Source organism: Rhinichthys klamathensis, unplaced genomic scaffold (assembly GCF_029890125.1).
Source record: "Rhinichthys klamathensis goyatoka isolate OS25496 unplaced genomic scaffold, OSU_Roscu_1.1 h1tg000639l_1, whole genome shotgun sequence".
NCBI lineage: Eukaryota > Metazoa > Chordata > Actinopteri > Cypriniformes > Leuciscidae > Rhinichthys > Rhinichthys klamathensis.
The window spans coordinates 1,143,706-1,170,202 of NW_026607085.1; the positions used below are offsets into that span (position 1 = coordinate 1,143,706).

General features: G+C 36.1%; 1 protein-coding gene across 1 annotated transcript in view; it reads left to right on the top strand.

Moving 5' to 3' along the window:
- ar (androgen receptor) overlaps positions 1-26,497 on the top strand; it is a 117,449-nt gene that overhangs the window by 11,937 nt on the left and 79,015 nt on the right. The window contains exons 2-3 of the mRNA XM_056241369.1: positions 14,066-14,217; positions 15,892-16,008. Coding sequence (XP_056097344.1) covers positions 14,066-14,217; positions 15,892-16,008 — 269 coding nt within the window. The remainder of the gene's footprint in view (positions 1-14,065; positions 14,218-15,891; positions 16,009-26,497) is intronic.

Below are 26,497 nucleotides of genomic sequence, written 5' to 3' on the forward strand. Positions count from 1 at the left end.
CAACATTAGTACATTAAGGTAAATTCAGGTAGAATTGCTCCATTAATCAATTCTTAATATATATATATATATATATATATATATATATATATATATTACACTGTACTGTGCAAAAGTTTAAGGTTAGTACGATTTGTTCAAAGAAATTAATAGTTTTATTCACCAAGGACACATAAAATCGATCAAAAGTGACAAAGACTTTTAAGTTGTTTCAGAATATTATCATTTTTCTGTTTCAAATAAATGCTGTTCTTTTGAACTTTATTTTGAATAATGCATAAACAATAACTTTATTTAAATAAATGGTAACACTTTACAATAAGGTTAATTTATTAAACATTAGTTAATGTATTAACTAACATGAACTAACCATAACCAATACATTTGTTACTGTTTTTGTTAATCTTTGTTAACGTTAGTTAATCCAGCTGTTCATTGTTTGGTCATGTCACAGTGCATTAACTAATGTTAACAAGATTTTAATAAAGTATTAGTAAATGTTGAAATTAACATTAACAAAGATTAACAAATGCTGAAGAAGTATTGTTCATTCTTAGCTAATGTTAACTAATGTAGTTAGGCCTAACTAATGAACCTTATTGTAAAGTGTTACCAAATAAATAAAACTTTAAATATATTAAAATAGAAAGGTTATTTTAAATTGTAGTAATATCACATTGTAATAATATTTCACAATATTACAGCTTTTTCTGTATTTTTAATCAAATAAATACAGCCTTGGTGAGCATCAGAGACTTATGCAAGTTATATATATATATATATATCCAATCCAATCCAATCCACTTTATTTATATAGCACAATTTAAACAAACACAAGGTTTCCAAAGTGCTGTACACCACAACAATAAAACACAATAGGATAAAATTAATACAATACAATAAGCACAATAAGATAAAAATAATAAAATAAGATAAAACAGCATAAAATTAAATAAATCAAATCAAATAAGTAAATAAAAAGTATAAAAAATGTACTGCCACAAAGCACATTTGAATCACAACAATCACGATTAGGCCTACCTGCTGTTAAAAGCCAAAGTAAAAAGATGGGTTTTAAGCAGAGATTTAAAATGAGACAGTGAGGAGGCTTGTCTAATGTGTAGTGGCAATACATTGCAAAGTTTTGGAGCTGCAACAGCAAAAGCTCGTTCTCCTCTAAGTTTTAGCCTAGTTCTGGGCACTGTCAGGAGCAGCTGGTCAGCAGACCTGAGAGAGCGGCTGGGAATATATGGATGCAGTAACTCAGCGAGGTATGGTGGGGCAAGGCCATTCAAAGCTTTAAAAGCAAATATATATATATGGATGGATGTTTGAAATTACCCATTTTTTGTATTTAATTAATGTATTTAATAAGATGAGAACATATTTCATATTTAACATTTGTGGACTAAGGTGGAACAACACTTTATTTCCCAAAATTCACCTGTGCTGAACTGCAGCTTTGAATTACAATTTAGGAAATTTCCCTCTCAAATTCCAATTCCGCTTCCTGTGATTCTTTGAATTTCGCACAACCCTGGTTGCTTCCTCCACAGCTTAGCACTCAGAACCAACCCACAAAATTGAAATAGCACTGTTTGACAGCTTTTGTGGGCCTTTTTGTGTCACTACCTGATTTGCATAATTTATTTAGTGAATCACATGCTAAATAAACAACACATGCAAATAAATGGCACTTTCATCTTTGCACATGATGTCCTCATAATTGTTGTGTGTTATGTGCTTGTACAATGCATGCCAATTTAAAGGAAAGGAAGCGGAAAAGAGAAAAGAGACATTCTTGACATTTTAATGTCTTTTATCAACCAATGTTAACTTTTCTCCATCAGTGTTAGGTGTCAGCCACCACCAGCATTTTTTTTATATCATTTTTGCAAAATTTTCATGGCCACCAGTAGTGCTGGGCGGTATTTCACGGTATTTTTCAAAAATACCGGTTTCATGGTATATGACAGTATTTTCAAGCATGACTGGGTGTTAACCACATTTTCTACTGATTGAGAGGAGAAATACTGCAGTAGATTGACTTAGAATGCCCTATTTTACTGTCATGAGTGAATATTGTAGAAAAAATCCACACTAGTATAGTAGTACAGGTTTGCAAGGCCCCACAAAATGATATTCTTTACAAAGAGGTGCCAGCAGGAGGCGCTTTAGGAGCGGCAGAAACAGCGGTTTCCCTGAGGCTGCACACAAAGCAGCGCAGCGCTCATAAACTCTGCGTTATCAGGAAAGATAAAGAAAGATTAAATTAAAATAACATTGAAACATTTTTAAAGACAGTCAGTTCCCTTCAAAGATACATACATATAAAAACACCCACGCCGCGTTTTGTCTTTGAAACGTGCAGTGCTCATGTTTATTCAACAATGACGAACCCTTTTGGAAAATCTATTTGTGGCGGGCAGTGTTGATATTGTGAACCAATGTATGGGAAACACTGTAATATAATTTGACAGCTATCAATTATAGTTTAACCTATCCATCTTCACCGTCACGCTTAGTTACTGCGCGTTCACACCTTTTTACAGTCTTTTTACTGCGGCAAAATTCACTCTCGCCGCCCTGCCAACGACGCCGTGGAAAGATTCGTGGACGCTCTAACATATCGAATGCTTGGTCTTTTTTAAAACTCTATTTAAAGGGGCCACAAAGCAAACAAGCATGTCGATCGTTATTTTTGCAGACTGACCAAGTAGGGTATAAGTTAGCATCATGGAATCTTTTAAATGTGAAAGTAAGAAATTGATCGATGGAAATAACTTAACAAGTGACATGTTTGCGTGGTGTGGCTTTTGTGTTCATTAAGTGCTAATCTAATTTGCATTCTCGCTGAAAAACAAGCGTTCTAGTGCGAAATTCTTGCCTATACGCTGATTTCACGCAGCCGCCATTTAGAAATGGCTCCGGTGGGAAGAAAACCGGAAGTGTCGCCTTTAATCATATAGGAGAGTTGCGAATGCGATGGCGTATTGTTGTGTTTAATGTAGAAATTAGTTATTCTAAAAATTTACATACATTTTTTTCATACTTTAGACTATATACAGTGAAATTAATTTATAAATAAAATATTTTTTTTTATATATAATTCAGAACGTAAAAAAATTAAGCAGGAACGGACTATATCCTATATTGGATATTAACATCCAATAGTGTAAATCGCGGCTTCAGGTTAGTAGTCCAAGGCATTGTTGTCTATCTGTACTTCCGGAGTTCTTCCCACCGGAGCCTCGCTTTCGATTTCAAAATGGCGGCTGCGTGAAATCAGCGTATAGTGTTGAGCGCCTTCTTCTCAAATTCAAATGATCAACCTCTCCTCTATTTTGCTTGGGAACTTATGAGGTCGGAACCAAAGTTTACAGGACTGCGTTCCCTAGAATCCTCTCAAGCGGAACACTTCTAAATTCCGATTGGTTGCCGCCGAACCGCGTCATAGCTCATTACCATAAAGTTGACCTGTCCTGAGTTAATTATTTTTATTAAGATGTCTTGTTGGCTACGTTCACACTGTCAGTCCAAATCTGATTTTTGTGCATATCTGATTGAAATCCGATCAGATTTAGCTGCCGTGAACGGCAAAAAAAATCACATGAAATGCGATTTTTACAAATTAGTTTCAAGCTACATTCATATGTGGTTTGAAATCCTATTCAAATTGCATTTCTGGAAATCCGTTTCAGTCTGACCGCTCTGGGGTGCGTTTCCCGAAAGCATCGTTAGCCAACTATAGTCGCAAGTTCCGTCATTAAAAGCATAGTTCAACGTGTCAGTGTTTCCCGAAACCATCGTTCTAACGAACATTTGCTAACAGCATCACAAAGTTGTGTGTTTGGAACGACAGCTCTCGACCTTTGGTTAGATGCATAATTTTTTAGTTTGCATGACATGTGGACTTAATAAATCCTTATCTTGAGCAAAATCCTTATCTTGAACAGTTGCGATACACAGTGTAGATGTCAATAATTTTAGATCAGATTCCAATTGGATACACAAATAATCGGATTTGGACTGACAGTCTGAACGTAGCCGTATGAGGCGAAGGGCTGAAGTTTTAAACTTGCTCAGCACTTTTAGATGCTTACACACATGAATGCCCACATGCTCTCCCAAAGAATCGGACGTGCACAAACTCACTCATATTTTAAGTTTGATGTCTTAAGCATGAATGTCTCTTAGCAACATTACATAAATCTATGTATGCTTTGTCCAGAACCCCCTTCCCCCTTCTGGAACAATTCAGGCCCTCCCAACTGTGTTTCATCAGAGGTCTTTGAAGGATTTAACCCATTCAGACCCTGCGTCCATTACAATGGACATCACATGTCAGCCCTTTTTTTTTTTTTTTTTTTTTTTTTGGAGCATTTTACCTAGTTTAAAGCCTGCAGTCCATGAGATTGGACGTTTTTCATCCAATCAAATGACAGTAAAGCTCTGCATGTAGTAATTATTTAAAAAAACACTACATTGAAGAGAAGCATGGCAGCACTTCACTCCAAACACAGAAGCAAGCAACATTTTCTATGGTTTTATTTACATGTTTTTATCTTTTTGCCAGTATTTCATAGTTTCTATGTAAAATAGAAAGATTGAACTTATTAATTAAAGTTAAAAATCGATTGTAGAATTGCAAGTTTTAAATCAGGATTTTTTTCAAACGTGTCTGTCCATTAGAATGAACAGTGGGTTCGAAAGCCTGTTACTGAAATCACATTTTAAGTAATGCTGATTGAAATTTCTTATATAAAAAAAATCTATATCACAGTACCGATACATTTTTAGAACTTTTTCATATGCAGAATATACAGTTCTTGAAGTGCTTGAACATATAGCTGATGGAAATATCTCAGATGTTGACTTTATGTGGAGTGATGAGAAAGATGGAGATGTAAGAAAAATATCTGTATTTAAAACTTTATAAAGTAAAATAACTAGCTTCCGGCCAAACGAACACACGGATTTGACTTAAATCTAAAGCGCAACTTGAATATTATACTATTTTTTTACACAAACGCATCGCTTCGCTTCAGAAGGCCTTTATTAACCCCCCAGAGTAGTGTGGAGCACTTTTTTCATGGATAGATGCACTTTTATCATGGATAGATGCACTTTTATGGACTTTCAAAACAGAAACAACCATTCACTGCCATTATAAAGCTTGGAAGAGCCAGGACATTTTTTAAAATAACTCTGATTGTATTCGAAAGAAGAATGTCATATACACCTAGGATGGCTTGAGGGTGAGTAAATCATGGGCTAATTAAAATTTTTGGGTGAACTATCCCTTTAAAGGTATAGTTCACCCAAAAATTATATTTGTCATCACTTACTCACCCTCATGTTGTTCCAAACCTGTATGAGTTTCCTTATTCTGCTGAACACAAAATAAGATATTTTAAAGAATGTCGGTAACAAGACAGTATCAGTGACAGTGACAGACTTCCATAGTATTTTTTTCCTACTATATATTTTCCTAATAACTACGTATTATATTATTATAATATAATATTATCATTATTATTAAATATTTTGAAAATTACAATAATATTAAGCAGTAATGTATCAATATAGATATTACAGTACAATACCGTATAATTAATTACAGCAGAACCAGGCCAAATTACGAAATACAGTAAAAATACAGTAAAGTACTATTTTGTAGTTTACAGTACTGATCTTGTGCACTGTAAAGTGAATTACACTACAGTTACTTACTGGAAATCGAAATACAGTAACTTGCTGGCAACCGTGCTGCCAGTAATGTACTGTAAAAATACAAGAACACCGTTAACAGAGAAATTGTTTCAAAGATGCACACAGGAAATGACTCTTACGTGAATGCATTGATTGATTCCTAGGTTTATTTTGTTATGAATAAACAAATGTGTGATCTATGAAGCAAAAACCTTACAATTAAAGTTGAAATGTTATAATGTTCAAGTTTTTGATCTAAAAAAAGAAAGATGCACACAGAAAATGACTCTAATATGACCATATTGATCGATTTGAATATATTTAGTTTGTTACAAACAATGTGAAATCTGTAAAACAAAAACCTCAAAATTAAAGTTGAAATGGTATACTGCTGAAAATGTTTTGACCTTGAGAAAAAGCTTAAAGTATAGACCAACAATTTTTATGTTTATTAATTTATTTCATGTTGGTACATTTTTGGGAAGTACACCTGTATTGACCTGACGTCCATTGAAATGGACAAAAAAAAATTACAATTAAAGCCAACAATTTTTTTTTTTTTTCATTTGATCTCATTTATAGAAGCCTCGTAAGCTGGAAAATTGTACTTTTATATTTTTTAGAAACTGTTTTTTAAACATACCTGACACACAACACACACACACACACTGGGTGGATGTTTTGAAATAAGGGCCACATTTAATTAATTGGATCCAAGTGAATGTGTGTTACTGTAAGATTTGAGTTTTATTTATTTTTTTAGTGAGTGTTGATGAAGTAAGTGATGAATTGTTGTTAGCTTAACCCGAGAGCGCTAAATTACCTGTACACCTAATCACCTCCTGGAAACATCACAAGAAACACTAACACACCGTCACCTCACCTAAAAACCTGTTACACTTCGCACATCACTGTCACCTTACACATGGACTCAGAACGTGTTTACAACCCAAGGACCCTAAAAACTTGAAACTGCAAAGCAAGTGATTTTAAATGACCACACGGCACCCCACATGAAGTTAGATTGGAATGACAGAAAATGTATTGAATTCTATTTCAAAGAAGTTCAACACATGCAATTCATTCTAGGAAATTAAGTGAAAGTAAATGTATTAAATATGTTGAAATATATAAAGTGAATTTAAGTTTCTTTAGGACAAATTTCTGTTTCTATGTCTCCTCTCAATTTTTCTGACTGTAAACATTCAAACTTCAAGGCTTTTTATATGGATTTTAAAAGTTCTACATATGGCACATTTAACTCTTTCTCAGCCATTGACAAGTTATCTTTAATGATATATTTTAATAAATATTTTAGTAAAATGTTTATTTTAGTTAGAATTATGGCACATCCTATTCTTTTGTGCTCCGTCTGTCGGGCACACGTGTGCAGCAGCACTCGTTCCCTGAAGTCTGTGCAGTTTATCAGAGACTCACTTGCATAAAGCTCAATGGTTTACGCGACAGGGTGAATTCCAAATTTTGCACCCTTTAAGGGCATTTCGGGAAGGGGACAGTATTTGTAGGGGCGTTCCAAACAAGTCAGTTAGCAAAGGGAATATGCAATGGTCATTTCAAGGAAGTAATTTAATCGTTGATGGTCATGTGACCCAGGGTGAAGAGTCCTCGCGATTCATTTTAAAGCTAGATGGCGGGAGAGTTGGGGTTAACCGTTAACGTATAAACAGAATAATTCAAGTTGTTGTTGTTTTTTTGTGATATATTACACACTTTTTCGTCATGCATTTCATATTAAGCTGTGTTTATTGCTTTTATAAAGTTGTATTGCTTTTATAAAGTTAAGAACAGATCGGCAACACGCATATAAAGTATATTTTAAAAACTTCATTATAAAATGTACATTTAATAATAATAATAATAATACGTTTTATTTATATCGCCTTTCCATTGCTCAAGGACGCTTACATTTCACAGGTATATTCTCCATCTGTAAATGTTAGAAAGTCATGCAAATATTAACATTTTGCTGTCAGGAGTGGACGAGCCTAAGCCCCGGCCCCTTATTCCTTTGACGTATAAAAATAGAACATAAACGTAATTTTACAGCTCAATAGGATTATTTGTAGCACAACCTTATGATTTATGCACTGAGGAAAACACCACATCTCAAACGCATTAACAGCACAAGTATCTGTCAGAGCATCCTATGAGATATATAAAGCATGTTGCATGTATAGGACAAATTGGATTACGCACTTTCACTGCAGCAGCTCACTCGGTGTCCTCCGCTGTTTTTCAGATGCGCTCGTAATATCAAATTAATGTATATCAATATAAACAGTATTACTTCATTCTATATCCTTTATTAAATATATATCAATATTGTCACGATCTCTGTGCTGTCTCCTCCTGTGTTTTGTAAGGACTTTTATGTTGAAGTGTATTCTTAGTTTCCATTGTTTCTGTGTTCACTTCCTGTGTTTGGTTTCTGGTTTGCCCTGTACCTTGTTTGTCGCCATAGTTACCCTCATTAGTTCCCATGACAACAAATCACTGACAGCTGTCACTCATCAGCCGCTTGTTAACCTGTCTATTTAAACCTCTGTGCTTCAGGATCTACTTAAAAACCTAAAAAAATGATTTAGCTTGTACAATGTAATGAAATCAGACTGTCTGATTCTGGTTCTGTCATATTAAGTTATTAATTTATAAATTATTTATATATGACTTGAATAAAACCAGTACATTTATGTTTTTAATTTATGTCAAGTTGATTTTTCCTGTACTGTGAAAGTAGATGGAGATCAGGGTTTGTCAAGCTCCAAAAAGCACAACAAAAGCATAATAAAATTAGTTATGACTTATGTTCTATATTTAAATTTTTCTATATATTACAATAACTTTTTGTGTGGAACAGAAATTGAAAGTTGTTATTCACTGAAAATTTAAATCTTGCTGGACAGCTATGGTCATCGTTCCCTGTTGTATGGGAAATAACTTTTTGAACATCCTGCTATAAATAACTTATTTATGTTCTCTAAAGGTTTGTAAAGATAAGAGCAAATGATTTTGACAGGAATTACTGTATTTTTTTTGGTGGGGGGGGGGTTGGGGGGGGGGGGGGGAGAGAGAGAGAGAGAGAGAGAGAGAGAGAGAGAGAGAGAGAGAGAGAGAGAGAGAGAGAGAGAGAGAGAGAGAGAGAGAGAGAGAGAGAGAGAGAGAGAGAGAGAGAGAGAGAGAAACGTTTGTCTTCGTGTAGGCCTAACACACTATTTTCAAAATATGGTGTGTTGATTGAAGTGCACAACAGGAGTAGTGATGATCAAATCCAAACACAGGAGAACACAACCACGTAAAACATAGATGAGAATGGACAGAGACTAAAGGAGAACCTAGGGGTTAAATACATGGTACAAACAAAGGGAACTAATAAGATGATTAACCAGATCACAGATGAGGGGATGAACTCATGAACATGAAATGAGACCAACTGACTGAAACAAAAACATAATGACACAGAGAGCATATATCTTACAATTACTATGAAGTAATTTGAAAAATTATTCATAATGTTTATCCATGTGAGAGTGTATTTCATTATTTCTTCAGTCTGTGCCAGGCTGTTCTGACGGTAAGCATGTGAAAAAGAAAGAAAGAAAGAAAGAAAGAAAGAAAGAAAGAAAGAAAGAAAGAAAGAAAGAAAGAAAGAAAGAAAGAAAGAAAGAAAGAAAGAAAGGGAGGGGAAAAGTACAAGAGAGGGCGTGCGCCTGTGAGTGTTTGTGTGCACTTGGTTTAGTGATATGTGTCTGTCCTTGTATGTACCCTTGACACCTCATGTCACTGAGTATAGTTATGTCTGTACTCTGTGTCCAATCGACTTCTTGGTTGTGGTGCTGTCCCCTTCTCACACACAAACACATAAACCTACATGATTTTAACTTCATCCTCCCTGTCTCTACTTTTATCAGTAATAATCGCGCACACACACACACACACACACACACACACACACACACACACACACACACACACACACACACACACACTGTATAACACAAAAGAAGATATTTTGAAGCATTAGTTTTTTTGTGAAAGTTGATGGGGTCTAACACAAAATTGGACCCCATTGGCTTTTTTATTATATAGACAAAAAACACTGAAACATAAAAATAAAAAAGTCTATTCCACTAATGGGAATTTTACATATGGGAAAAATATGTGTATTTTGTCTGTATACTGTTGACGCTAACATAAACGTAACAAATAACATTTATATAACTACTGTGCAACTACAAGGCAGCATGGAAAATTAACGCAAATTTTCCAGAAGCACGGAGCACGGCAATACATTTATTGAACAAAGATGAAGATAAACACATGCTCCCCATTTAGTATTGGAAATTGGAGTGTTGTTAAGCTATCAAGTTATGTCTTATCTACAGTAATGAGGAAGACTAAAGAACGTGTCAGTGAAAATAGAAAGTGAGAGCAAACCAACACCACTTTAGCATGTGTGGTGTGACTGCTCTTACTCGGAACCTCAATGTGTCTGTATTTTTAGCCGTAGTGACCTTCTTAAACACGCCATTGCATGAGGTCAAAGCAATAGCGGACATTATGCTGATAGTGAGACGTGAGAGACACCCAGACCAGACCCTGTGATTGATATGGCTTTTTTGGCTTTTTAATATTGTTGGACATTTCAATATTAGCTCAGCTTCTGTTAACATATTTAACCATTAAAAAATCTTTTTGGCAGAATTATACAGATTTTTCCCATTCAATCAACTAGGGATGCAACAATACAGTTAGCCCACGATTCAATACATACCTAGGTTTTTTAAACACGGTTTTCGGTTCGGTTCGGTTCGGTTCTGACGGTTCTATGCTTAGGCAATAGGAACTGTAAGAGGTTAAGGAGAAAAAATAAAAACGATTTATTGCAATACTCCTTTATTTTACTTAAAAGCTAAGAAAAGTCCACTAGTTCCTAGTGTATTGTATAATATAAAATTAACACTGACATTTCACAGCTGCTGGTAGCCCATGTACAAACTGGGGAACACATAAATTCCAAAATTTTTAAAATAAACATACATGTGAAGTTGGTAAACATATGATGATGGTGCCGCAGATGTGCAGTCATGTAGGAAGTGTTTCCGTTTGAGTAGGCTACACGTGTAAAACAATGCTTGCACACAGTCATTTTTTTGTTTACCCTCTGCATTATACTCAACGGCAAACCGAAATGTCCCCACACCACGGATTTGAAAAACGCCGGCGCTTCCTCGTACTGTAGCCTCACTTCACCGCCACTCGCCATGTTAAAGTGTGGAATGATGGTTAAGCCGTGTGCTAACTTTAGTTTAAAGCATAGTGATTGAATATTTACTCGCGGAGAGGAGTTTTCTCATCTCAGCTCGTAGACTTACAGGCACACACAAACAGTCAATTCGAAGAGAAATAAAACGCACATAAATTATTTAAAAATAATTGATTCACAAGCGCGTATTGAACCGTGGATGTCATACCGAACGGTTCAATATTATATTGAGAATTGTGGCATCCCTACAATCAACACAGATAATGTGGAAAAACATGTGTTGGTTCTAGGGTTCAAGTCCTTGATTTAAAAAAAAAATCCTCGATTGAAATTTACCTGTGTCGAGTAAAGCCGGGACACACTTAACGACTGTTAGGCCGAATACTCTCTTTCTGCGCGAGAGTGCCCTCTGGCTTTCAGAATTGACCACTCGCCGGCCCCTCCCCCAAAACGGCCATGGTCCAATCACACATCATAGCAACCATTACTATGTGAGCAGGTCCGTCAAACATTGACTCCAAGCAAGGTAGTGAAGCATTGCGCCCACGGCGTTTGTAAATCGGACACTAGGTACCCCGAGAGATTACACAGCAGTGTAAGAGCAAGACTGGTCCACAAGGCTGTGCTGGTTCCATTTGAGGGACAGGTCATGGGGTTTCTCTGATTTCGCTTGAGACCGGTAAGGATTAGCCTCGATAGTAGTCGTGTCTCCTTCATTTCGAATTTTTATATTTTGAATATATTCCTCCACTGCATACTGTAACCCCTTTTGCCTCGATCTGGAGGGAGTATTGATCCAAAAGGGTCACTGACACACACGGGTATACTTCTTCCCGTCATGGCAATCTGTCGCGCTGGTCGTGTTTGACCATTTGTTTGTCGGACGTAGCAACAGTAACCAAGGGGGGGCGGGGCTCGGCGAAAGGCTAATTGACTACTGATCACAGAGCCGTGCTGCACTGACAAGCTGCGCATAAAGTAATTGCAGCCTTTGCCAAATCACGTGCGGTTCAATTTCGATTAATCGTGAAGCCCTACTGCAATTCAATTGAATAAATATATGCACTTAAGACAAAACTCACCATGTTTTTGAGGATACTTATCAAAACAGCATTTTGACATTTTGTGTATAAGCTATTTGACCGTTCAGGCTCAATCAGAAGCCCACAGTATACTTTGCTTAAGTGAACAGGGTCTCTTTCGCAGCTTAATGCGCTTTTAATGACACTGTTTAGTCAGGCACGTATCGCAATTTAGCAACAGTAGACTGCATTTTACAACACTCACTTATTCAGCTGGTTTGGATGTTAAGTTTGGCTTAGGGAGGAACGAAAGTGCACCGCTGAATGTGGCAGTGGCACAATAATCATTTTACCTCAATTATCTTGTTTTCATAATCGTTGGAAGCCAAAATCGAAATTGAAAATCAATTTTGGATTACTTGCACAGCCCTAGTTTCAGTCCATATATTTGTAGGTTAACATAGCTGTTTATTACTCTATACTGTTAAATTAATATAAATTCATTATATAATACGGTATGATTCTTATGTAAAGTTAGTTAAAAAAATTGTATACTAGGTTATTCAGCACCAAACTGTGTGTGTAAGAAAAAAGAGGTGAAAACAGAGAGAGAGAAAAGAAAAACAAAGGTGACAGATTTCAATGAGTTTTTTTTATAGGTTTGGACTGACATACCGTAAAACTTCAAATAATAGCCGAGTCCCAAATAGACGCCTGTCTCTTTTACACGCCTGGTGTGGCTGCAGGTTTGGGTAAATAAAGGCCGGTCTCAAATAGAGGCCGGGTCTGTTTTTTAGTTTCGGGTTGTATTTAATCCTCTAAAACCGTCAGATCGTCCGCTTTTAGGCGGCCGCCAAAGCAAATTTTTGTCCCTCCAAAGCCTTTTTTGATCGATGAGTGATGTAGAATAGAATGACTGCTGCGCTTGACAGGGCGCGTTAGAGAGACAGCGCCCCGGCCGCGCGCGCGCACTCTCACGTCTTCAAACAACACGAGCGCTGTCTTGCTCTCTCTCCCTCGCGCATATTAATCAAAATCAATTGACGCGATAGTAAAAGGTCGGAAGACCGCAGTTTCACGTGGAGCATTTGGAGATTTTTAGAGATTAGAGACAGGCCTATACACTCAATGAACAACATCTCAACACTAAATTAAAAAGGCCTGTCTCATATAGACGCCTGTCTCAAATACAAGCCGGTGCAGTTCGACGATTTGGGAAAATAAAAGCCCGGGCTACTATTTGAAGTTTTACGGTAATGCATCGCCTCAGCTCTCCATTGGAAGTTTTTTTTTTTTTACTCTCCTTTACACAAAGATGTAAATGTACAAAATTTGACCACTTGTTCTAGACAGCCAAGAAAATATCAGAAATATGCCCTTCTCCTAATCTCAGTCATTTCGTTCACTTTTCCTTTCTCACTATGTGTGTGGTGACAGAATTGGCTGCCATCATCAGAACAGAATAATGATACTGAATGACTCTCTTTAACTCAGAATCTTTCCATCATTCCTTAAGCAATAAAGCAGTTATTACCCTTCTTTAGAGACCTGGCACTTGCATTAGGATAAAGTCACCTCTATTTACCTCCATCATTTGGCCACTGACACACACAGGCACATGTACCATCTTTCAATTGTGCATTTTCACAGGGAATGTCATCTCTGAGTGCTGGACCTGCAAATTACTTTTCTAATTTAAGCAGCCGGACACTGGATAATTGATGTAAAACTTTAGAGATATTCGGCTGCGACCTACCTACACAATTTTTTATTCTGTTCAATTATGTGAATGTGCATGTACATGTGGATACAAATACGCACCCATTACTCATATATTTCTGTGCTTGTTTGGATGAGAGCTGGTAAGCTTGTCCTGTTCAAATTACTGATAATGGATCACATATTTGTTCTTCACAATTGACATTACAGTGAAAGAACAAGTTCCATGTTTGCAGTATATTTGTTTTCCTCTGACATAAATGTTCTGTTCTTTTATATCAGCAGTGTTTTGTCATGCCATTAGTTTATACTGTGTTTTTATTTTTAGGTTTGATGGGGGGAGGAGTGACATTTTCCCAATGGAGTTTTTCCTTCCTCCTCAAAGGACATGCCTAATCTGCTCTGATGAAGCATCTGGATGTCACTATGGAGCCCTCACTTGCGGAAGCTGCAAAGTGTTCTTCAAGAGAGCTGCTGAGGGTAACAAAAACACACCCATTAATAACAATAACACAAGTCTGGCTTTGGATTGTATTAATGGATAAATATATTCACCGTATGTGAAGACTTTATTCACTTTAATTAGAACTTTTAACTACAGCTTTAAACTGTCATTAAAGCCACATTAAATGGCGATCTAGTCTTTTCACAAATGAATTTACTTTTGACCATGTGTCTAGGACAGCTTTTATTGTTTTTAATAATGTTACTGAAAATAGCAACAATTGGCACATAATACACAGACATTCAGAAATTCAGTTGTCTCAACTACACAAATTACGGACACATTCTTTCCCTGTTATGGAACCCAAAAGAAAGTGTTGCAGTGAAAATCAAATACGTACAACCTTAGAAAGTACAGACTTGGCTGTGATGTGTGCAAAGACTTGCCATACAAGTATCAGTAATCAGTGATACTCACACAAAGAGACTTATCCATCGACTTGAGCATTATTCATGTCTCTTATTCTTTTCCTCCCCCCATTGAAAATGAAGTAAGAAATGTTTATTGAGCAGGAATAAATTGCATCACAAAATGTATTAAAATAGAAAACAGCTATATAACAAAGTTGAATTAATAATGTTTAGGCTATATAAACCATGTTCATCATGGAAATAAATCTACTTTAAGGTGCAGAGTAAAATACACTCTTCTGATAAACTGATGACCTTTTTACTTTGAACACCCACCGTGATTGTGGAACAAAACAGTTTATCAAAGTTAAGAGGAGTAACAATGTATCTCAGTTTAATCAAATACAGAAATATCACACTATTATGTTTCAACAGTTGTCAGTTGAGACAGAGAGAGACGTGGGACAATATACTAAGAGAAGTCGTATACTGGCCTCCTTATTGTCATTTATGAAAATTTTTAGATCGATTTGCTAGGTTAGGGAGGGCTTTCTGAATTTGTGCAATTTGTGAGGTGAGGTGTGCATTTTTTGTCCAACTTAGCATCAATAGCAAAAAAGAATCACTGTTTTCAAACAGGTTTCCTGGACACAGACAAAAAGTATTTAAGTATAAAGTATTTAAGTATTATTACAGTTTGGCATTATGTAAAATCTGATTATCGTGGTGTGTTATGGAGTATTTTTGTAAATCTTATGTATTTTATTATTTCTTGCATTATACATTTTGATTACATTGCTTTTGTGCTTGATTTATTGTTGATTAGGTTTTACTGCAGTGTTGTTTTTTGTTGTTGTTGTTTTTTAACTGTATATACATATGTCTGGTAGTGGATGTCTGTCACATCTCATTGTAATTTTATGTCAGACCTGACTGCAGTTGTGTAGGTTACTTCAGTTGTGGCTCTGTATTCCTGATTAAGACACACACACACACACACACACACACACACACACACACCGCAGAACCTCTTGTCAAATCTTACTGCACTTTTCATTTGGCTATCGTCAAGTGCCCAGAGTAAGGGCTGTGACCTATCAGACTGGGTTGCCATGTTAACAGCTCCTCTAATTGGAGTATTCTCTCTCTCTGTGTGTGTGTTCTCTATTTTTATTCTGGTCTACGTTTTATCTTAATGTAAATGTGATGCTCTCAGCTCTGTCCTTTCTGAAGCTTTACTTTGGCTGCCAACTGTCTCAAAGTTAAAACTTCTGAAGAGCATCTGTTTCTCTCTCTTAGGGAAGCAGAAGTATCTCTGCGCTAGCAGGAATGACTGCACCATAGATAAACTGAGGAGGAAGAACTGCCCGTCCTGCCGTCTGAGGAGGTGTTTTGAGGCTGGGATGACCCTGGGAGGTAATTCATATCTGCTCTATTCTTATGCACTGTATAGTGGTTATAGGGATAGTTCACCCCAAAATTAATAATTTAGTTACCCTCATGTTGTTCCAAATCGTTAGGATTTTCATTCTTCTCTGCAACAACCAATTTTACATTTTGTTCAAATTTTGGAAATTCTTCAGGTTTATTTTTTTGCATTTTACAATAGTTAATTGTGACCACAACTGTCTAAAAAAACATCAAGAAATCACGGTAAAGTAGTCATTTCGACTTGTGTGCTATTTTTCTAGTCTTTTGAAGCCTTACTATATTTTAAATGTGTGATTTTATGTGTGTGGAACAGGCCAAAATTTAAGTCACTTTTCTTCCCCTCCAGTGGGCAGATAACTGCTGTGAATCATCCAGTTGTGAACCGAATCAGTCCAATTTGTGAGCGAATCATTCAGTTTGATTTGTGAAACTCACAGTCACTTAGATCAATCATGGAAAAGAACTGACTCAAAAGAACAATTTGTTCACAAAATGACCTGAAATGACCTTAGCAGACAAGAATGATTTACATTTTGATAATGACATTGTTGGGTGAGCTATTCCTTTACAGCCCAGGCATAGTAATGAGAAGTTACTGGCTCGATCACTGCAAGGAGTAAGCCATCTTACCCTAGGTTGTCTCTTTAAGTCGTGGAAACAAATTCCACTGGCCCTGGTCGTGTGGTGATATGTAAAATTTAATTTGATTTGATGTGATATAACATGACAGATGGCTTAAATTACACAATTGACTATTGAGCCATCTACAGCACAGAAAATCATTTAGACTTTTGCTAGCTGGAGGGCTCATATTTCCGTACAATAGACATGTGTATGTGTGCATACAGGGTCTAAAATTACCTTTTTGCTACATCTGCCAATGGTGAGTGAATTGAGAAAAATGGCTGTAAATATTTCTAAAGGCCATGAAACTGCAATTGCACTAATTTTATTAAATTATAAATTTTTGTCCCTATGACAAGAATTATTTAGCTGTTTTTCACTTGCACATTATTGAAAGACTGTGTGAGATATATGTGTGTAAATATTATTATTATTATTATTTCTTTTTCATGCCTTAATGCGAGAATAATCCTATATGTGTCCTGACACATGCAGATCTGGAGAAAAATTATAATTTTAAACAAACTTCAGAAGGTACATTTTTCACTCAATCTCAAAAGATGAATTCAGACACGGTTTTAATTTACTTTTCTTTAAAGGGGTCATATAATGGTACATGCACTTTTTCAAGTTGATTGTACTGAAATGTGTCTTATTTATTTATTAACCTTTATTTAACCAGGTTATCTCATTGAGATTTAAAATCTCTTTTCCAAGAGAGACCTGGCCAAAATGACAGTGTATTGACAGCGCACAATAACAAATATGAACAACAAACACACGTACAACAACATAAACAATCAACATTAGACTATTTAAAAGTACAATTTATACATGCTATGGATTTTAAAAGAACTAATTATTGATAGTTACATATTAAAAACAGTCACAGTAATTTATAGCATCTATTTCCAAAGATTTCATGTAGTGTTTAAATTGACCAAAATAAATCAGATCTTGCAACTTCAAATCCAACTGCAATGTGTTCCATGTGGAAGGGGCTGCATAACTAAAGGCCTTCATACCGAGCTCTGTACGGACCTTAGGTACAGACAACAAATACCAAAGTAATTTACCAGAGCGCAAATTGTAAAGATAAGATGGGAGCATATCCAACATAGACTTGTAAATAAACGTAAGCCAATGAATGTGCCTCTTCACTGATAATGAAGGCCAGTTTGTCATTTTGTACAAAGTACAATGATGTGTTGATGCTTTACATTCAGTCACAAATCTTAGTGCACTATGAAAGACAGTATCCAACAAAGATAAACATTTAACAGGCACATTTCTGTAGAGCAGGTCACCATAATCAAGTGCAGTGAGAAATGTTGCAGCAACTAATCTCCTCCTGATTTTCCAAGAAAAACAGGCTTTGTTTCTAAAATAAAATCCTATTTTTAATTTGAGCTTCTGTACCAATTTATTAATGTGCAACTTAAAAGAGAGCTGATCATCAATTAATATACCCAAATATGTATACAGTTTGACTTGTTCAATCTGTTCCCCATGTATAGTAGAAATACTTGGAAGACTTACAAGAAACTTCTTAGATTTTGAAAAAAGCATAATCTTAGTTTTCTTAACATTTAAAACTAGTTTAAGATGATAGAGCTGTGCCTGAACAAGGTTGAAAGCAGATTGTAAACTTGAAAAAGCTTGGTGTAAAGTTGCCGCCTTAGAATAAATAACGGTATCATCCGCATAAAAATGAAAATGAGCTTGTGGGATGTCTTGACCCAAGTTATAAATATAAATAGTAAATAAAATTGGACCCAAGACTGATCCTTGCGGGACACCACTAGATACAGTCAGTGTTGCTGATTTAAGATTGTCAGAATAAACACACTGAGTTCTATCTGCCAAGTAATTGGTAAACCAATCTACAGTATGGTCAGAAAAACCAATATTATGTAGCTTTTTCAATAAAATGCAATGATCCACTGTATCAAATGCTTTAGATAAATCTATAAAAAGAGCTACACAGGTGTTCTTACAGTCCAATGCTTCAATAAAGTCATTAATGACCTTCATTGTTGCAGTAGTCGTACTGTGCTGCCTTCGAAACCCAGACTGTAATTCAGACAAAATGTGGTTGGAAACCAAATAGTCCTTTAACTGATCACCAACCAGAGTTTCTAAAACTTTAGCTAAAATTGGTAACTTACAAATCGGTCTATAGTTATCCAAATGGGCGGAATCACCTCCCTTTAATAGGGGGAGTACATAGGCCGATTTCCAGATTACTGGAACCTCATTGCAGACTAGAGTGAGATTAAAAATAATTGAAATTGGTTTAGCAATAAAATTAGCATCTTTTTGCAAAAAATAAGGCTCTAGACTGTCAGGGCCAGGAGATTTACTAGGGTCCAAGGCAACAAGAGCTGATTGCACATCCGCGACAGAGAAAGGCTTTAGGCAAAATACCTCTTCACTCGCCTCAGATTTCATTGGTGGAACTGATGAGTTTAAACAGTTTGTCACGGTTGAATTTCCTACAGGGAGCTGACACTCAAACAAGGAACCAGCTTCCACAACGTGCTTATTAAAACAATCCAACATTGCAGACTTTTCTGATATGACGGCTTTTTCATTGATAATATATGGAGGTAATTCATTATAAGCATTCATGGTGCATACCGATTTTAATGCTTTCCAGAATTTACGGGGATTGTTTAGGTTCTCTGTTGTAGCTGTTAAATAAAAATCTGATTTTGCTTTTTTAATAAAAAATGTGCAGCGGTTGCGCAGCTGTCTAAAACTGAGCCAGTCTGAATCTGTCCCAGATTGTCTTGCTTTAGCCCAGGCTTGGTTTCTCCGCCGAAGAAGATTAGCCAACTCCGGAGTAAACCATGGGTTATCCAGTCCCTTTACTCTTAACCTCTGAAAGGGAGCATGCTTATCCACAATTCTAATAAAACCATCATAAAAATATTTCCAAGCAAGCTCCACATTGTCAATAAGTGCAATTCTGTCCCATTCAAAGCTAGACAAATCATGCAAAAACGCCTGCTCACAGAAGTGCTTCAAGTTTCTTTTAAAATTTATTCTAGGTTTAAAAATTATTTTTAGGGATTTTTGCATTTCTTACTGCAGCAATAACACAGTGATCACTCAAATCGTTAGCAAACACACCTACATTTGAATATTTATGAGGTGTGTTTGTCAAAAACACGTCAATAAGAGTAGCTTTATTAGGATTTCTGACATTAGGTCTAGTAGGAGTATTTATTATCTGTGTAAGATTTAAACCATTACAGTGATTTTTAAAATTATCTGACGCAGAGGATAACCAATCCCAATTTAAATCTCCGACTAAAACAATATCACTGCAATCAAATTAATTTAAAAAGGTCATCAAACCAATAACAGTATAATGCTGACCTTTAGCTATTTCAAGGTTTAATACTAAGATCTCAAATTGTTTAACAGTAGACTGAGAAGATAAAATCCTGGTGTTAAATTTCGTCTTAAAATTTAAATTGCAACACCACCCCCCTTCTTTAGACGATCACAACGGAAAACTCTATAACCATTAATCCCAATGTCCTTATCTAAAATAGTTTTTTTAAGCCAGGTTTCAGAAATTACTAGGACATCTGCATCTGTTTGAATTGCCCATGCCCTAACCAAGTCCATTTTTGGTAACAGACTACAAACATTTAAGTGAATAAAACCGAATCCGTCCTGAATTTAAAGTCTTCAGGAGTACTAAGACTATTAATGAAAGGGCCAGGATTAGGATGTACATTTCCTGAGATTAACAATAAAATAAGAACCAGGCACTTCCTTTTCGAGGTGTAGATCGAGAGTCATTATAGGCATTAGGAACCAAAATGCGATTCATGACAATAAAGCAGTCCTTATAATCCAAGCAAACGAGAGTCGATATCCCTTAGTGATGATGAGTGATGCAGTTCCATAACTAAGACCAATGTCCGAGAACGTTCTTTCAGATGAGATGTAAAAGTATGTCCACACCTTTTGAGAATGGACCTCCGGTGTCTTTTCATTTCCTGTGTAATCCACTGCGATCAGCAGGAGAAAAGCTGCTGTTACAAACACCATTTTCGAGCGATGCACTATTCCGCGACCTCTGAAGTAGCTAATGATATTCGACTTCACAAGGAAGGGAACCACATCAAGCAATGCAATGTATAACACAACAAAGCAGAGCTAGTTTGTTCCCCGCAGATCCAGAGTGTGCCCAAACAAGGCCAGTCAGATCCTTCTCCCGTGCCAGCGAGGACATTTAAAATGGAATTATTAACACTGCTCAATGAAATCAAAAGAGCGCTGCGAAAAAATAATCTATTTTGCATCTACACAGATAAGAAAAATCAAAACAAAATTAATAACAACTAAAACTTCTAAAACTTCCAATCCAAACAATCAATAATCACATCAAACAAACGTGCGTACTGTCATGCGTGCTGCCATCTTGGATTGACTGACTCCCTACAGTGCCTACAGTCTTGGCAGTGCCTGTACACAACCATCCTATAATGATAAAAATCCATCCAGTGTTTTTGTTTTAATCTCCTTATATTTTTTCCCCTGCCTCAAATTGAGCCGATCGATTTTGTGACGTCACTAAATCGGACGCCCCTCCCATGATTGTTGATTGACAGCAGCGTTTCAACACATCCTCGCCCTGAGCGAGCTGTCATCATAGTCCGTCATTGTTGATATGTTGGAGCAGAATGGCGTCTAAGCAAATGTGGTGTTCTGTTCTTGTGTGTAATAATGAACACAGCAGTCATTTTGATGTTCCTAAATCCGAACTGCTGAAGACGCAGTGGCTGAGTTTTGTTTTCAATGGGAATATTCCCCACGGAGTGAGCGAAGCTCATTATGATTTAAAGGCATATGCACTGAAACGGCGTGCTGAAAACAGAGCTGTTTTTGACCAGGTAAAATGCGTGTTTTCTTACAATACTAATGAGAATTTTTAATAAAAGTATATATTACAAAGTTTTCATTTAGACCCTAAAGATTCATATTAACTTGTACAAAAATGGCATTATATGACCCCTTTAAATCTCTCACATTGCTTCATTCAGCGTGAGTCAGTTGCCAGCTAACTGAAGAGTAACTCACCAGTTTTATTTACTCGCCCAAGCCAATTCTTACTAGGATATGGCACCTGGCAAGAGTTTATTTTGGACCCTGTTTGTGTGTGAAGCTCTGAATCTTTATATATATTGAGTTGTGGTAATGCAGTTTTATAGCAGCTGAAACATTTTAAAGACTGCTTTGAGAGAGAAAAAGAAATAATCCATGTGTCTTTAAATCATCTGTAGGGAACTTACTGAAGTAGTGCAGTCAACTTTGCATCTCTCCTTGATCTTTCTCTCTCTCCTTCTAGGACACTCGCTGATTAATTATTGATGAATAATTAGGGTGTTTATCTCTCTGGTCTGCATTAAGAGGTCTCCCTCTCTTAAGGTCTTCCTCTCTCTCTCCCTGTGGGCTTTCACTAATTGAATTCATTTTCATGTGATTTGCAGTCAGCAATGGATAATGGATCAGAAGTAATCGAAGCACAGCTTATTGCATGCTGACTTTATCAGTTAATTTTCAGCATACTTATCCTTCATGAAAATATATTTCATTTTTGAAGAACAGGAGCTGTAGATTATTCCAGAGAAGAGGGACATTTCAATTCATTAGGACTTTTTAAAAGTGTGTTTTATAACTTTTTGCCATTTTTTTGAGACTGTATACAGTACAGTAGGTCACTGGGTAATGATATCCAATCAGCTTGATTGTGATCAATGACTCTCTCTCAGTCTTTCCGAGAGAAAGAATGACTCTCTTTCTGTCTTTTTCTTTGAATGGATGAAATTAACTCTGGGTGTGAATCTGTCTCCATCTGACTCAAACTCAGAATTACTGTAATTTATAGAGTATTTCTTTAGTACTGCTTGAGGACAAATTACAGCTTGAAAATCTAAAATCATTTTCTTCATTGATACTCAAGAAGGCAAAACTTTTTGAGCTGTCCTCACATAGATGGTAGTGTTAATCAGAGGCATGACAGAATATTCAAGATAAGAATGTTTAATAAACACGAAAGAATAGGAGAAAACACGCTAACACTACTTAAACAAAGACGAGAACTGACAAAGGACTCAACAGAACATGGAGTATACAGTTTATGCACAAGTAAATGAGGGAACTAAAAAAGAAACAGGTAAACATAGTAACAAACAGGAAGCTAAACTGAATGGAAACATTGGAAACAAATACATGAACAACAACCCAATGAAACTAAACAGAACTCTGACAACAGGATGATTTGTGTAAATTGTACTTATTTTGTCTTCCTGGAATTATGTGTTATATAGCTTCCGAAAGGGCAGTACTAAATAAATAAATACGATCTTTAAACAATTTTATAAAATTTTATTAAAAAAATTATATTAAATTGATTTATTTAGCAATGGCCTTTCAGAAGCTATATAACACACAATTCCCATCTGTCAATGCATCTTGTTTCCTTCTTAAAGGTCAGTGAATGATTGCACTTTTTGTAATAATTGAATACGAGTCCCTCAGTTGTAAATATATTTTAAAATGTAATTTATTTCTGTGATGGCAAAACTGAATTTTCATCATCATTCTAATATGCTGATTTGTTGCTCAAGAAACATTTCTTATTACTATCACAGTTGAAAATGGTTGCACTGCTCTGACATTTTTTCAGGATTCCTGTATGAATAGAAATAGGAATAGAAATGGATAGAATTTCAAAGAACAGCATTAATTTGAAATAGAAATATTTTGTAACATAAATCTCTTTGCTGTCTCTTTTGATCAGTCTAATGTGTTGTAAATAACAGCATAAAAATGTATTTCTTTTAAAAAATCTGTGTAATATGGGTGAAGCTGTCATAATTTGCTATAGACTATATATATAAGAAATTCATTGTAGTCAGGAAAGTACCGATGTCATGTTGAGGGTTTTTTGTGGCAGAACTTTGCTATGTTTATGTGCATGCAAATATAGACAGAAGCACCTTGACCTTGATAAATTGCAAATAATTGCTATTATTTATCTAGAACATCCACTGCTGTATTTGTTGTGAAGCCAGAGGTTTTCTATAGAGGCTTGTTCATACTAGATAAAATTGCGTAGAAATTGGAAGAAAAATCTGAGAGGAACCTCTCCAAATAATTTTTCAGGTGTGCTGTGTCGTGAAGTAATGCTGAGCATGCAGGCTTCTTGACTTAGTGACAATGACCTGTAATTATCGTATTGAATCGTTCTCAGGCTGCTGATATAGGGCAGCATCACAGCGCACTGAGGTTGTTTCCTTTGATTGCCAAGGAGGTGGCGGCGGAGTGAGGGATATAAATGAGGAGAGATCTGGTTTCAATTGGCCACCTACTCTAAAGCACCTATCTTAAGTTATTATAGAGCACATGCAGAACGGGAGATGAAGAGAGAGCATGTATTATTCTAAAATCAGTCAAATCAGTAACAACTTCCATCGGCGTCTAAATAACAGGAGTAAGAGATGGAACCGAAAAAGAGTGAGAGAGACTATAAAGTTTGGTAGAAAATGTAAGAGATGTGAGGTATTTCCACTAAAAGAACTAAAAGAAAAAAAATGACAGGATGGTGAGGATTAGGAGAGCTGTCTCTCTGAGTAGAGAAAAGAGAGGAGAAAGAGTGTTATCAGCACATTATAGAATTATGGCACTTTTGCCCCTCTAGACCCTCTCTGGCAGCTGGAGGCCATATTAACAACATCTCAACACCTTTCACAGTACTGTCTCATTGACACACACACATGCACACACGCTGTCACATGGTCTCCTGCATCTCTGTTAGATTGTCAGGGGTCTGGGTGAAAATTGAATACATGATGAAAGCCATTGGGCATATGAGAGAAAAGAAGGAGGGGGAAAAAGAGGAAAAGCCACCACAGGAGAGAGATACAAGAGAGAGTGGCAAATAGCATAAAAACCCTGAGAAAAAAAAAAAGAGATGCAATAATGAAAAGTTCAGACTCATTACATGCAGGCCTGGCGTGGGGGGTGGGGGGCTATGATGCTATTATGATCTCAAGCTATGATCCCTATATGATAATCTCAAGCCCCCCCCCCCCCCCCCCCCCCCCCCCCCGTGATAATCGGAATGATTATTATTATAATTATTAGGCTAATTTTATTATTAAATATTACAATTCATTTGCCCCGCAATTATTTCATAGCACATCAACGCATAACCGACACTGTTAGATTAGCTTACTCCTCATTTAACCCTCTAGTGCTGTTCGCGTGTCGGTAAAAAATGACTGAAATTTTGTTCGATAATGGTTTTTATTTAATATTTTATGTTACTACATTTTATTTATGCAGAAGTTATAATCTATACATTTACTTTTTGAGCATGGACCTGAACATTTAATTTCCAACTTAAACTGTCATAAGTCTTGAATGCTTTGGAGCACAGTTTGGTCTCTTTTTAAAGACGACACTTGGCAGATTATTGCTGATGTGAAAAAAGTAATAAAAAAAATGAATTTGAAAAAAAGGTATACATTTTACATTTATTGTTATGAAAAATGCACAAAAATACCATTATAAATTTTTATATGAGATATATATTTTCCCCAAAAAAATGTTTTGCTCTAAAGCCATAAATCTAAACAAGCTGTGTTCCAAATTTGACATTGATATCTCCAAAAATGAGCTTTCAGTACGAATTTGTTTGTGCGCAGTACCATACGTTTCTATTGAAATTCATCTCCCATTTATTTCCAATGTGGTGACAAGTGACTTTTTTTTCAGGACTATTTAACCTTTTCGAATCGTGTGTGTGTGTGTGTGTGTGTGTGTGTGTGTGTGTGTGTGTGTGCACACAGCAAATACCAAAACCTTTCCCATTCCGATGAAGTTTTTTTTTTTTAGCAAAAATGACCCAACAGCACCAAAAGGCTAAAAACCATCTTGTTTAACACGAAATACTTCTCTTCTAAAAAATTTCACTAGATATGGGCCACAAGAGGAATATTAAGAAAATAATTGAAGACAGTTATATAGCGTTATCAGAACTTATTGAAATAGATTCAGCTCTCATCGCTGTTAATTTAGCGTCAGATGTCAAAAGCTCGGTCAGTTTTTACTTTCACTTTCTGTATTTAATAATTGACTGGGGTTTGAGACTTCTTCACCAGCATAACTCAACAAAGTTTGCAATTTGCTTACATGATATCCACTGGTTCGCAATCCTGATTTAAAACCGAAATATTTCCAATTTTGCGATGTTTTTTTTTGGATATGCGCGCATATCCTGTGACAATAAAAAGTAGCCTACACTATTAAATAAATTAGTAAATAGGTTAAATCTCATTTGTGTCCAAGTTGTGTGTCCTGGCGGCGGGTGTAAAGATGCTGACATAGAAGCAGATGAAAACAATGATGTAGAGGACCCAAGTGCAGTTTATTATAACGGTGACAATCCAAAAACCATCAGGTGAACCAAAGCATGAAACTTGACTAGAAACCACAATCTTGGAACATGGAACAGCATTCAAACTTCAATACACAACAAAGTAACAGGGCAAACATGAGCTCTTAAATACACAAAGACTAATGACAACAAGGAACACCTATGAACAATCAAACAACGAACCAGTGAGAACATAACACATGAAACAAGGAAAGCACAGGGAATCACATGAAAAAAACAGGAAACAAGGAACCATAACTACAAAATAAAAGACATGACCGATGAACGTGAACCAAATCCCATAACCAACGTGACACTGGGACTGATTAAATGCTCATTGTTAATCCTTTTTAAAACCTGGTATATGAAAACATATAAAGATACTAT